Raw genomic sequence first — 13,994 nt, 5'->3', positions numbered from 1 at the left:
TCCGTCCCCTGAGACCCCATGAGACCCCGTGTTCAAGTTCAAGAGATTATTTGTCAAATAAATAAACATACGGTCATACATGTCTGCCCTACGTCTGTTCCATGTTGTGATACAGAGGTCAATTTAAAACACAGGTTCATTTTTAAAATTTGTTTTTATTTTTATTTTTTGTTGGGGGGGTTATTGAACATTGCCAGTGTTTTACATTTTTTTATTCTTATTACTTAATTATTATTTTATTAATAAAGTATTACTTTATTGCTCTATATATCTATCTGTCTGTCTGTCTGTCTGTCTATCTATCTATCTATCTATCTATCTATCTATCTATCTATCTATCTATCTATCTATCTATCTATCTATCTATCTGTCTGTCTGTCTGTCTGTCTGTCTGTCTGTCTGTCTGTCTGTCTGTCTGTCTGTCTATCTATCTATCTATCTGTCTGTCTGTCTGTCTGTCTGTCTGTCTGTCTGTCTGTCTGTCTGTCTGTCTGTCTATCTATCTATCTATCTATCTATCTGTCTGTCTGTCTGTCTGTCTGTCTGTCTGTCTGTCTGTCTGTCCACAGGGCACAGTACCTTAACAATTGAAATTCTAAATAAATAAATGTAATAAATACATTTATTAAAATGAATACTACTGATAAAAATTTAAAAAATAATGGTAGTAGTAGTAGTAGTAGAAGTGGTAATATTATTATTATTATTATTATTATTATTATTATTATTATTAATGAAGGTGAGGAATGGGATCCCTCATATGCAATAATAATAATAATAATAATAATAATAATAATAATAATAATAACATTACAAATACAATAAATAATCGTTGACACATGTCCACCGCCAGAGGCCGCTCTCCACACGCACTCGTCCCGTCACGCTCCCGTCCAGCTGGGGGCGGTAACAACACTGTGGATCACACTACGTCACAACCACAATAACGAGGGAAGCCGCTGCTCTGTAACCCTAATATGCATCATATGTATCATATTGATCATATGCATCATATTCATCATATTTATCATATTTATCATATTCTTCATATCCATCGTATTTATTATATGCATCATGTTCACTGAATATAATGCGGATAAAACAAGCTTCTGGTGAAAGAGGACGGAGCGGGGAGATGACGTCATGCTGGGGTATCTCCGGTAGTCAGTAAAAAGGTAAATATGATAAAAAACACGTTACACTATGTTACATTATGATACTATGTGTTACAATATGATAAAACATGATGCAATAGGATACAATATGCAACAATATGATAAAATATGATACAATCTCCAACGATATGATGCGATATGATACAATCTGAAACGATATGCTATAATACAATAAAATCTGAGACAATGTGACACATTATGCTGCTTTGTCCGTTTGATAGTCTACAGTATTTATATGGTTCACTCCCTCCATCCCTCCATCTCAGAACCCGTGCGGTCCCCCGATGGACCTGGTCCACGCCACCTCAGACAGTCTGTGTAACCTGGTCCGCTGGGCTCACAGCCATGGAACCATCTGCCACCTGATCCCCGTCCTGCAGCAGCTCGGCCGGGGCTCCGACCCTCACAACGCCCACGCCACCCTGGCGACAGAGAGTGGTCTCCGTGGCAACGGCGTCGCCGCGGCGGTGTGGGGCTGCGGTGCTGGGCACGCCTACCACTGGCCCCTGGGCCACCAGGACGAGTCCAACACCAGCACCCAGGGCCAGGAGAGGTCCAGGGGAGGTCGCTTGGCCAGTAAGGTACAGGTTCCATGGAGACGTCCTGGGATGGGAGATGCTGTTGATGATTTCATTGAATTGAATTTTCAGACACAGGTGAGGGGAAGAAGGACTGGGAACTGTCTAAACATTAACGAGAACATCATCAGGAAAATATGTGATGTAGCTCTGTAGCCTGGTGGTGGTCTTGACTGAAACATCTTGATTCAATACATTTATCTTACTTACAAGTTTAAACAGCGACCAGAAGTCCTTTCTTTTTTGAATAATTTTATTTCTCTATCACTTCCAAATCAAAGTGTGTATTTTAATACGCCTCACACAAGCTGCAGCCCTGTGTGTCGTCTGTAAACGTAAAAGTAGTGAAAGGATTCGTTTTATTATTGGAATGTGGTGAACCAGGATAATTAGTACTTTTCAGGCCTTTCAGATTGTCGCTGCAGAAGCTGGTCCATCCCCCTTCTCTCCTCTCTCCTCCTCGCCTCCTTCCTTGCCTCCCATTCCTCACCCTTCTCCTCCTCTCCAGGTGGCCATCACGGGGTCATGTGACCTGTCCTGCAGCGACGCCCCCTCGGAGGCGGAGGAGTTTGGCCGCCGTCTCTTCGAGGCCACGGTCAGCGATTCCTCGGCCACGGACGAGGATGGAGACGGAGGCTACGAGCCCCGTCCGTCCAGGAAGAGAGGCGGGGGAGCGCCGGGGGAGGCCTCCAGGTTGTCCGGGGGTCCGGGCAAGAAGATCAAACAGGAAGGAACCTCAGCGGACTGTTACTACACCGTGGCTAACGTGGCTTCGGACCCCGATGATCCTCGGCAGGCCCCAAGTCCGCCCCCTGACAAGGCCGCCACCCACTGCCCCAAACCCAATGCGGACCAGGAGGAGGCTCTCGGGGAGTCGGGGAACTCAGAGATGGAGGTGCTAGGCGGAGGAGGCTCCACCACAGACCCAGCAGACCAGACAGCAGGTCAGCAAAGTCCCCCTTTCCAACACAGGAACCATTTCAGGAACCAGGAACTTAGCTTCCAGTACTTAGGAACTTTTTAGGACAGTTCCTCAGCCCAAGCGAGGTGGTACTGTTTGGGCAAACGGGAACCAATGTAATGTCCACAGGAAAAGGAGGGAGTTCTACGAGTACGCAGTGAGTGTTAAATCACTATTGAGATCAATGATGTTCTTCATTACAAGCTCTGCCCCAATGGTTCCTGTCTCGCCCTTGGGAGAGTTTTTGGGGATCAGAAATAAACCAAGTTCAGAACTGAGTAAGTTCCTAAAATTACTAGGATTCTGGGAAAGAAGTTCCTGGTTCCTGCAGTGGAAAATGGGCCAATCTGGCCCTTCGCTCGGCTAATATTCTTTAGCTTGTACGAAAACATTTCAGCCGCTATGTTGAGCGTGTGGGCCCAATCACTGCCTGCTGTGATTTTTAACCATTTCTGCCTTTATTTTCTGCATGTGTATCCGTTCGCGTGTGCACGCAGTTGCAGGTTGCCACGGTGACGGGGCACGCCTGTTCGCGCTGCTCCGTGCCGAGCGGCGGCGGAACGAGCAGATGATGGAAACCATCTCCGGTTTGAAACAGGACAAGGAACTGCTGCAGCACCAGCTCGCCAAGAAGACCAAGCTCATCTGCGACTTCCTGCAGGATCAACTGCGGCCAGGTAGAACATCACTACGTCAAGAGAAGTATACGTCACTTGGATTCCCACCTAGTACATGTTGACAATCTGGGTTTCTATTTGTGTCAATCAAACACAGTTTATTACAGCATTTTCAGCTTGTATTTACACCATCTCGTTAATTGACGTTGAATATTGGCGGCAATGAAAACAGCGACAAGATGAACGTCAAATAATGGACACACTGTGGTTTTGCAAATCAAACAAGCGAAAGTGGAGTCGCCATGCTTCCTCTAGGCTGAAGCTTAGCGTTGTTGCCACGGCAACCAATGGAGATTGCGGAGTTGCCAGGTCTCTGATTTTCCCGATTTTCCCGTTACTTTTTAAGTGTTGAAGCGGGTTTTGTTTTTTTTTGTCCGCGGGTTGGGGGGGAGGTGGCTGGGTTTGTCACGGCAACATGGCAACCAATGGAGACGGATCAAGGGGTAATTGAACACGCAACCACTGACCTGGGTCTCGTTTCCCAAAAGCATCTTAGGACTAAGATGGTTGTTAAAAACCTTCTTACGCAGCTACTCAAAGTCAAGGTGCTTTCCCCAAAGGCATCTTAACTTTAAAGATTATTGTTCATTATTTATTCGTCATCGGAGGAAAAACAAGGCCCCAGATCCCAGGCATATTTGAGGAGGAAACGGTATTTCCCCGTAGTCTGAACGTAGCCTCAGTCGCCTCATTGTTTTATTCTCGTTACGACACGTTCCAGAGAACAGACGGCCCCGTTCCTCCAATCAGATGGAACCAGGAAATAGCCAGATCCCCTTTGCTGATGACGGCGCGTTCGATTCGCCGGGTCTGTTCGACTCGTTTGAGGAGGCGGAGCTCCCCCCGCTGGAGCGACACAGGACGATGAAGAGCAAGTGGAGCCGAGATGGAGAGAACACCAGAGTCAGAAGTGAGAGGACAAATGTTTTTGTGGAGCATTACAGTAATGATATAAAGTCCCAACTTAGTCGTATATCATGCCATATAATACCTATGTTGATATAATATTGATATTGTGATATGAAACTAAGAGCTAGGAGACACTGAAGGAGACCGTCCAGGAGCTAGGCGACAAGTGTAGGAGATAGTTTAGGAGTTAGGAGACAGTCCAGAACAGGGGTTTCAAACAGGACAACAGGGGAAGCGCGGGGCTCCTTTTGTTCCGTTCAATGGAAAATTTAAAATAAATATATACATTAAAAAAAAATAGAAAATAAATACATCTACAATAAAAACACTGTTTTTATTTGTTTTCGCTCACTTGTTTTCGATTTGTGATCGCCCGACTGCGCAGCGGAGCAGAGATGGCTTCTGAACTTTTGATTGTGTGGCCAAGGCGCACATATATTGTTGATGGTAGATCATAAATAATTATGGGGCTTTGCAAAAAAAAGGTACAGGCTGAACAGGGCACCTCCTTCTCATGTAACCTTCTCGCAAATGCCCCGCGACCCGGTGGTTGGGAACCTCTGGTCCAGGAGACAGTTTACAAGGTAGGACACATCTTAGGAGACATCTTAGGAGATAGTGTAGAATACAATCTAATAGCTAGGAGAAAGTCTAGGAGCTAGGAGACAGTGTAGGATACAGTCTAGAAGTTATAGGACAGTCCAGGATCTAGGACAGTCTTGGAGCTAGGAGACAGTCTAGGAGGTAGGAGACAGTCAAGAATACACTTGAGGAGTTATAGGACAGTCCAGGATCTAGGAGACAGTCTAAGGGCTAGAATACGGTGTAAGAAACTCTAGGGGGTTGGAGATAAGTGTAGGAGACAGTCAAGGAGCTAGGAGCCATCTTACGAGACCGTGTAGGAGACATTCTAGGACAGGGGTCGGGAACCTATGGCTCGGGAGCATTATGGCTCTGTCGATGATGGTAGACGGCTCGCAGACAATTTTGAGCTCAAATTTTTCATCACAATGTGTCATTTTAAAGTAAAACAGGTAAGAGAAATTACAATTTTGAAAATAAAATTCAAAATATAAATGTGACGGACAAAGGGGCGTAGTCAGGCACCGGCTGCGAACCTCAGAAAGACTCCGGGGGCCTTTTACTTGGCGCCCTGCCCCTCCTGGGTCTCTGCTCAAGCTCCACTTGTGGGAGTCCCTGCCACAGGTGAGGCTTCAGGGAGGGAGGCGGAGTCTTTGTGGCCGTGGTGAGAATTTTATTGTTCATTTCAATATGCGTCACGCAGGCCACAATTATATATATCACTGAGGATTATAATTATAATTGTGGATAATAACGATCCTCTTCGGCGCAGGAGGAATGGCCTTCCACTGTAAGACGGAAACATTAAGAAAACTTCAACTTGCGGAGCAGCTGATTCTTAACACTTGGAAGGAGCTTCCCGTCACATAGCACACAACGCAGCGTTGCAGTGTTGCCGTGTGGAGCATGTTTGGCTCTACATACGCATTTGAGCAGTCTTTGTGGCGTCTGAGAAACATGAAGAGCAACCTACACTCACGTTGAACTGATGGAGCCTCAACGCAGCATGAAGCTCAACCTCACTACGTATGAAGCAGACAAGGCCACCAGCAAAACCAGGCAGCACCGCAAGTCACATCCATGCTAAAAAGTATTTCATTTATTATTGGTTAGCTGCAGTATAACAACAATATTAAGAAGAATAAAGAGAAATGTATTATATATTGCGCTTTTTGAAGTACTCAGAGATGTGTTAAAGGTTAAAAATGTATGCCTTACTTAAAAAATGCATTAAGTTGCATTCAATTTTATTAAATATTATATGGCTCACAAGGAAATACATTTAGAAATATTTGGTTTTTATGGCTCTCCCAGCCAAAAAGGTTCCCGACCCCTGGTCTAGGAGCTAGGGGACAGCCTAGTAGGTAGGAGACAGCCTAGGAGCTAGGAGACAGTCTCAGAGCTAGGATAGTCTAGGAGCTAGGAGACACTTGAAGCTAGGAGACAGTCTAGGAGCTAGGAGGCACTCGAAGCTAGGAGACAGTCTAGGAGCCTTTGCTTCCGCTTTAGAGCCGTGGTCTGTTGAGGATCAAACTGAGGCTCCTTGATGTGAAAGGTGGAGAATCCCTATTATAAATACCTCAAGTCCTTGAAGTGCCTTTGGATGTGTCAACTTGTAAGTCGTGATAAATCCATGCCAGGTCTGTAAACTCAATCAGTTGCAATCCAAACTTTAAAAGCATCTTCCCCTCCCCCAGTGAAGAACGTGGTGGGGGTCATTGCGCGCTACATGGCCGCCCTGCAGGAGTTCCGCCGCAGCGTCTCCATGAAAGTGGCCTTCGACCGGGTGGGCGTGGACCGCAACACCATCTCACGCACGGCGGCCATCGCCGAGCTGAGCCTGGCGGCGCCCGAGGTCTTCCACTCTCTGGCGCCGTGGGACGAGAGGGAGGAGACGCTGGCGCACTACGCCCTGCGCTGCCGGCAGGCCATGGACGACAGCACCAAGGCCAAGATCAAAGCCATGAAGGCCCAGGGCGACCTGCTGCCCATCGTGTCCAAGTGAGGAACATCTTTAAAACGCTGATCAGCAGCGAGTCAGAAGACTGCACTCTGTCCAAGAAACACACCTGGGCAGCTATATAGACCTTCATACACCTGTATATACACCTGTATATACACCTGTATATACACCTGTTTATACCTTTTTATACCTGTCTACACCCGTATACACCCGTCTATACCCATCTATACCTGTCTACACCTATATACACCTGTTTATACCTGTATAAACCTGGGTACCTGTATATACCTGTATAGCAGGGACGTGGAATGGTACCGCTGGTTCGTGGCAGGTTAGGGACCGTCCGTTACACCTGTTTTCAAAGTGAAATATCTCAACTACAAGATTTTTAACAATGGAATTACAGACGTTTAAATATCAAAGACTTCATGTTACACAGACTTCCCAAACTGTGGTCTGCGACCCTCCCACGGATCCCCCGAGGAATTGCAGGGGGTCCGTAATGAAGTTGTTATTTTATGTATATATATGTACAGTATACGTTTCCATGTTTCACAGACTTGTTTGTCTGAGCACCACGCTGAGTTTGATGGAATCAGAGAAGGACAGCAGCTTGTTTATGGTGAAAAAGACATTAAATACGGTTTGATAAACGTAAAGATCGTGTTTTCAATAATCAAATACTATGGCTAAAACTCAGTGCACTGCTTTTTATGTGGATTTATTTTTGCCACTGCGTTAAAGCGGTACTATGCACTAGAACCAGTCTTTTTTTAGCTGGAAACTGACTTTTCTTTAATAAAACACATCAACCTCGGTCATAATAATAACCTTTCCTTCCAAATGTCATTAAATCCCGATTACAGACAGCAAGTGGAGCTCAGCAGCGCCACCTGCTGGTCACAATCAGCACAAGAGGGAGGACCTGCAGGAAGGATACTGACGTAGACAGTGGCTTTGTGTCGGGTCACAAACTAAAAAAAAAAAGGCACAGACAGACAGGTAGAGAAACTTTGATAAACCAAAAGCCACATTGCCTTGATCAAATTCACTGTGGCGGGCCCAGCCGCCAACCAACGGAAACAGCACATACTGCAGAGCAGTGCACTTATAACCCACACAACAGAGCGGCTGGTTCTCATGAAGCGCCATCTAAATAAAAACTCAAATCTGGGAGTTTAGGATTACCACTTTAAAGCCTTGCTGGTGTGCTGGTGACCTGCAGAGCGGCTGCTGATGAAGTTTGGTTCTTTTCGGAGAGTCAGTCCAATTTCCCGACTTATGCTTTGTTTGATTCGGAAGCTTCCCCCCCCCCAAAATTTGCTCGCGCGCCTTACGAGGCTCGTCTCGACAGTGGGACGGAGCTTCTCTGGCGCAGCTCCACACCACCTCGTCCGGGTGGAACCACGCCACAGAACCCCCGTCCTTTGGTGCTTGTTGAACAGGTCGATGTAGGTGTCGGGTGGGTGCTCGCTGGCTCCTGGGCCCCTCAGGGACAGGGTTTTCCAGCAGTACTTTTCTACCCACTTGTTGTTTTTGAATTGACCTGTCTCCTCCCTCCTCATCATGTCGCCGGCTTCTTTTTTTCTTTTCACCATTATCGCCGCATACTTACTGTCATTCTCCACCTCGCTAAGGGAGCTGCTCTACTTCATCCTATGAAGTGATCCGGTGACTCTGGTGTTCATCGTATTAAGTGATCCGGTGACTGGTGTTCTTCATCTTATTAAGTGATCCGGTGACTGGTGTTCTTCATCGTATTAAGTGATCCGGTGACTCTGGGGTTCTTCATCGTATTCAGTGATCCGGTGACTCCGGTGTTCTTGATCATATTTAGTGAGCCGCCAGTACTGCAAGCAGCTCCTGGTGACGTTGTGAGGAGATGCTATTGATAGCGTGCTGCCCTGCTTATGTGCACTGTGAGCCACCTTCGCCATAAACAGATGGCAGCTCCTCCAAATGCTGAACTTTGTGACATCACAAACACCACGCGTAACCACTGTAACTTCCATCATTCTGACCAAATTTGGCTGGATCGCACGTCAAACTGTTCCATGACTTCTCTCAAACACAATGTATGCTTCTTGGGACATGAATCATTATTCTGCATGTGGAGTGGGCTTTTCCCGTCCTGGCCCAAGCAGATCAATGTGCAGTCAACCACAACGGCAGTTGCACGTTAACCCTCGGTTGCTATGGTAACTCAATAACACCGGAGCGTTAAACACGGCACACACTCATCTGGTTTGTAAACAGTAGAAACTGTTCACAGTGGATATAAAGAGTATTCCCACTCTTTATGTGTGAAGATTACCTTTACAAGCTACATGGTCACATGAGCGTTCAACATGGCTGCTTCATCTCACCAAAGCAGGCTCACGCGGCTCATTGTGTCAGTCCGTTTTATGATGTGGGCCTGGTCTCATTTGATTTCATTACCTTGCTGTCAATTATTACATGATGGGAAATGACTAGTTTTGAATGAAGTAGCAACTACAAGAAGATCTGGGCTTTAATTTGTGCTCGCCCGAAAAAACACCCGATGTATTTGCTGAAATAACTCACCTTTTTCAGATGCCGGAAAGTGCATTTCCCTAATTTCACGGGAGCTAGGCTAGCTGATCCCCTCAGCAGCCATGCGTTGTGTCGCCCACCGCTATCTCTGTACTGGACACACTGGGGGGGGGGCATTGGTATGGACTGAAAACAGAAGTATCCCGTTGAAAATCCCCAAGTCAAGCGGCAAACTCTTCACTTTGTGAGTCCAGGGCGCATGGTTTCAAAGATGTGAACTTTATTTGTACGTTATGAGAGGAACACAAGACAGAAAGCTGCTCAGGGTGTTTGGCGCAAGGACAAGGTACAACTTTTATAGCTATCAAAATCCGGGCAATAAGCACAACTGGCAACAAGGGACATTGCAGCGCGTTTACCATCAAGTGACGTCTGGAGTGTACATGTCGATTCAAAATGACAAGTATTTACCCATTTGTTCCCTCCACAGGGATCCATAGGGTTCAGCCCCCGCCTCTGGTCATTCGGCCGCAATTTCTACCACAAATGATCCGGAGCTCTGCCACAACACATTGTTATGGTATTGTAATATACCATATTGCATGTGCATGACGACATGTAATATGTCATCATGCACAGTTTTATGAATGAAAATCCTTCACGTTCTTGGGTCTGAAATAGGGTTTCACTGAAGAAACTTTTCTTGACCTTATATCCTGGGTTTGATGTTGGTAGTGTATTTTTTTTTTTACATTTCCAGGTGGTCGTAACATTCATTTATTTTTATTTTTTAATTTGAAATATTCCTTTAAATTTTTTTTTGAACATTAAGTGTAACAGCTGACATGGAACATCCCCCCCCCAAAAAAAAAAGTTTCTGAAGAAAACAAACCTCATCCTATTTTCAATTTAATAACCACAACATTCCCCCGAGCAAATTAAAAACGTAACGCAGTGCTCTGTCCGCCTGGCTTTTTGAACTTTCATTTTCTAGAAAACATGACCTTTGGCATCGGGAAACAGCACATGAACGACCAATTTATTAAAACAGCATCATCCCTGCGATGAACAGAACGGGGGAGAGGAAATCTTTCCCTCCCGTCGACAGACTACCACACCCGGCGCCGTTTCTTCCAAAACCACCAAAACGGAAAACAGGATCGCCGAAAAACATGGCTGCGGACCTCACCCTGTCAATTAAAACATCTCAGTGTACACCAATACACAAATATAAATTCATACTTCCGAGCCAAGCGTCAGTTTACGGACATTGCTACGCGTTTCAAAAAGGGTTACGTTTCCCCCCCACCCCACCCCACCCCACCACAATTGCAGATTACAAGGAATATTAAAAATGATAAAAGGACACAGATAGATAAGACTGACTGACAGAGAGAGAGAGAGAAGGGGGGGGGGGTGTTGTCTGTATTGTCTCTAGTCTTCGTCTCGCCGCCCTAAAGGTCAAAGGTCAGGACTCGGGCTCCAGGCGCGGCAGCACGGGGAGGATGAGGTTCCCAAACGACGAGTCCTGAGTGATGAAGAACCCCGACGAGTGGGCGTGGGCGTGCTGCGGGGAGGACAAACAAACACCAGTACTCGTCACCCGGCGTCGCGGTGGAATCCAGAGCTGCTGCGCCACACGCACTGCAAGCCGGACCTTACCCGGAGGAGCGGCACGGCGTCACCCCGGACTGTACCCAGCCAGCACCCCCGTACAGGGTCCGCAATGTCCGACTGAGGGGTACGTGTGAACGGAGCAGGTGATTGTCCGGAGCATTCACAGCGAGTGGGCGGGCGCGTCACGCGTCAACGACGTCTCCGTCACGCGCCACTTATTTACCTTTGTACGGATATATGGGAATACATTGAGTATCAACGCCAAAAAAAGACAAGTCTGTAGCCTCGCCCACCATCTTGGGTGTGGCTAAAACTCCGCAGCGCCATTGCGTCACGTCCTGCCTCCTGCACGCTCGACCCCGGCTCCGCCCCTCGTCCAAACCAAACAGTATTTCCAGGTGGTGTGAACGCGTCGGACACGGTGGTGAGCTGCGTGTGTGAAAGGGAAACTCCGGACAATGTCTGGACCTGGTTATCTGACGCCGTCTGTTAATAATGAGCGTTTCCACAGGAACCAATTCTCCCGGTTTCACGTCCCCTTTTATCCCGCTACATGCTAATGCTTACACTAGCTAGTGGCGCCACCTGCTGGCGCTCCATAGAAGCTACAAAGGAAGAGATGAATGAGGAAGTGTCCACTTTCACATTAATAACAGGAAATGTGGAAGCTCCTAAACTAGACATACTAGTTATTAAACTAGATATATTAGGTATTAAATTAGTCATACTAGATCTTAAATTAGTCATACTAGTTATACAACTAGACATACTAGTAACTATTCTAGTCACTAGTTATTGAGCTAGTCACTACTTATTAAACTAGACATACTAGCTATACAACTAGACATACTAGCTATACAACTAGACATACTAGTTATTATATGCTTTATGATCCATATAGCATATTAGTGTATTCAGTAAATAATATATATATATGTATGTATGTATGTATGTATGTATGTATGTATGTATGTGTGTGTGTGTGACTGGATGTTTTTGTTTACTCCCATTAAAGTTTCTTTCCATCACATCGTCTGTGTTGAATGCATTACTCTACAAATCCCACAATTCACCATGATTCATCATATGGACGAGCAGGTGCAGAACACAAGGACACTGAATGGGTGTCATTCAGTGTCCACTATGGGATGTTTTGCGCAGGTGGTTGTGCTGGTTACCTGCAGAGCGGCTTTCTGCTGGGCAGCGATGTGCTGCTGCTCTGCGTTGTCCCGGAACTCCTTGAGGTTCGGTCTGGAGAGAGAGATGCTGGGCAGGACGGAGAGGAAGGAGGGAGGGAGGGAGGGAGAGAGGAAGAACGAGGGAGGAGGAGGGAGGAAAGGATTGAGGGAGAGAGGAAGGAGGGAGGGAAGAAGAGGTGGAGGAGGGAGTGAGGAAGGAAGGATGAAGGAGTGAGGGAGGAAGGTGGAGGAAGAAGGAGGGAAGAAGAGGTGGAGGAGGGAGCGAGGAAGGAGAGAGGGAGGGAGGAAGGATGAAGGGAGGAAGGTGGAGGAGGAAGGAGGGAGGGAGGAAGGTAGAGAGATAACTCAGTTGAAAGGTGAATGAAGACAGTTCTTTGTGTTTTGTTTGTGGTGACGACGCTGACGTTCATATGAAACATCTCCCTCCTCCTCAGAGCGCGTGGAGGAATGAAGGGAATCTCACGTCAACTCTTAAAATAGATAAAGACCCAACGGAACAAACAATATTATTATTTTTCATTTGCATTCATTCATTCAATCATTTATTTATTAATTCATTCATTGATTAATTGATTCAATGATTCATTCATTTATTTATTTATTCCCCTTATGAGATCGAGGTTCACAAACACCCGACTCACTTCAGCTTGTTCTGTCAACCCGTCGACCTAATGACCCTTAAATCCATCAACCGATCGACCCAGAAATCAAGCAACCTATCATCCTATGTACCCATCAGGGTATGAAGCCAAGAAAGCGTTGGCAGTCCTGCTGTTGCTACCTGGCTCCAGGGCTGTTCATAGACTGTTGGTTCTGCATCAACTGTCTCTTCTTCTTGTCCAGCTCTGCCAGGATGGCAACGCGGGTCTTGTTCTGAAAAGCTGGTGGAGAGAACACACACACACGCACACACACACACACACTTTAGGATCTCATCCCCCTTTACTCTCCTCCATCTTTATCTCATGAGGATCCCCCCTCCATTTCTCCATGACGGGGAAAAAGGGACTTTTTCGTAAATAAGAATCTAAAGGGAAAACATACAAAATATAAATGCGATATATTATGATACGAAAAAAAACCACGACATCAGAAATCAGTAGCATCGAATGAGAGATGTGATGACAAATCATCAATACACATCACACACACACACACACACACACACACACACACACACACACACACACACACACACACACACACACACACACACACACACACACACACACACACAGCAGAGAGACCACGGAATTGCGGGTGAATACCTTGTCCCGGGGTGTTGGTAGCCATGTTCGCCGGGCAGGAGGCAGGGGAGTGGGATGAAACGATGTCGCTTCCAGCGGACGCTACGACGCCATGACTCCTTCCCCCTTCGGTTTAACGCCCGCCTGCTGTCACGTGACATACAGTTTTGTGTTTTCTTCCGGGTTATTTCACGAGCTGGACGTTCGCGTTGACGAGCTAACAATTTGTCTTTTTTTTAATCTTATTATATTTTTGTCTTTGAAGTTTAAATCCCCCCCAACAATCAAAAGGCTCAATATACCGGTCGGTCCTCAAAGCAGCAATAATATAACGAAACGCTGTTGATTCTACTTCCGGGTCATGCGTGCAGACGTATTAGTCGTTTAATTTGTTTTATTTTATTTTCGTTTTTGAAATTTCGAAGGCTCGAAAAAAACAATTAATACAAAACGTTTATAAGCTGAGAAGCTGTAAAATAAATCCAAACAATAAAATATCTAATAATAAAAACATTAACCGAACAAAAGTCATTTTATTTTATTTATATGATTAAACTCTCAAATTTACAAAG

General features: G+C 45.9%; 2 protein-coding genes across 3 annotated transcripts; one reads left to right on the top strand and one right to left on the bottom strand.

Moving 5' to 3' along the window:
• Positions 1–979: 979 nt before the first annotated feature.
• kiaa1958 (KIAA1958 ortholog) lies at positions 980–6,887 on the top strand (the record flags this gene model as incomplete). Its single annotated transcript, XM_080017726.1, has 6 exons — positions 980–1,175; positions 1,442–1,756; positions 2,262–2,697; positions 3,212–3,391; positions 4,113–4,301; positions 6,580–6,887. Exons 2-6 carry the CDS (start codon positions 1,460–1,462, stop codon positions 6,885–6,887), a joined length of 1,410 nt encoding a protein of 469 aa, XP_079873852.1. The 5' UTR covers positions 980–1,175; positions 1,442–1,459.
• A 3,802-nt stretch (positions 6,888–10,689) lies between these two features.
• On the bottom strand, positions 10,690–13,566 carry inip (ints3 and nabp interacting protein). Of its 2 annotated transcripts, XR_013844612.1 has the most exons (5): positions 13,444–13,566; positions 12,957–13,056; positions 12,155–12,242; positions 11,022–11,199; positions 10,690–10,926 (listed from the first exon to the last, which is right to left on the bottom strand). XR_013844612.1 is itself a non-coding variant. In XM_080017842.1 (4 exons), the coding sequence occupies exons 1-4, from the start codon at positions 13,466–13,468 to the stop codon at positions 10,828–10,830; spliced, it is 312 nt and encodes a 103-aa protein (XP_079873968.1). In that variant the 5' UTR covers positions 13,469–13,566; the 3' UTR covers positions 10,690–10,827. The 2 variants fall into 2 exon arrangements, 1 of the variants encoding a protein (XP_079873968.1); XM_080017842.1 differs by lacking the exon at positions 11,022–11,199.
• Positions 13,567–13,994: the final 428 nt, after the last annotated feature.

Source organism: Zeus faber (assembly GCF_960531495.2).
Source record: "Zeus faber genome assembly, chromosome: 17".
NCBI classification, from domain to species: Eukaryota; Metazoa; Chordata; class Actinopteri; order Zeiformes; family Zeidae; genus Zeus; species Zeus faber.
Note: the sequence above shows the minus strand (reverse complement) of the source record. Positions and strands in the feature narration are given on the sequence as shown.

What these genes read in the sequence shown, in the direction of transcription:
- inip (XM_080017842.1), bottom strand. Translation starts at nt 13,468, where the DNA reads ATGGCTACCAACACCCCGGGACAAG. An exon ending in ATGAACAGCCCTGGAGCCAG is followed by an intron (nt 12,243 to 12,956) that starts GTAGCAACAGCA and finishes CGTCCTGCCCAG; the next exon opens with CATCTCTCTCTCCAGACCGA. An exon ending in AGCAGAAAGCCGCTCTGCAG is followed by an intron (nt 10,927 to 12,154) that starts GTAACCAGCACA and finishes TCCTCCCCGCAG; the next exon opens with CACGCCCACGCCCACTCGTC.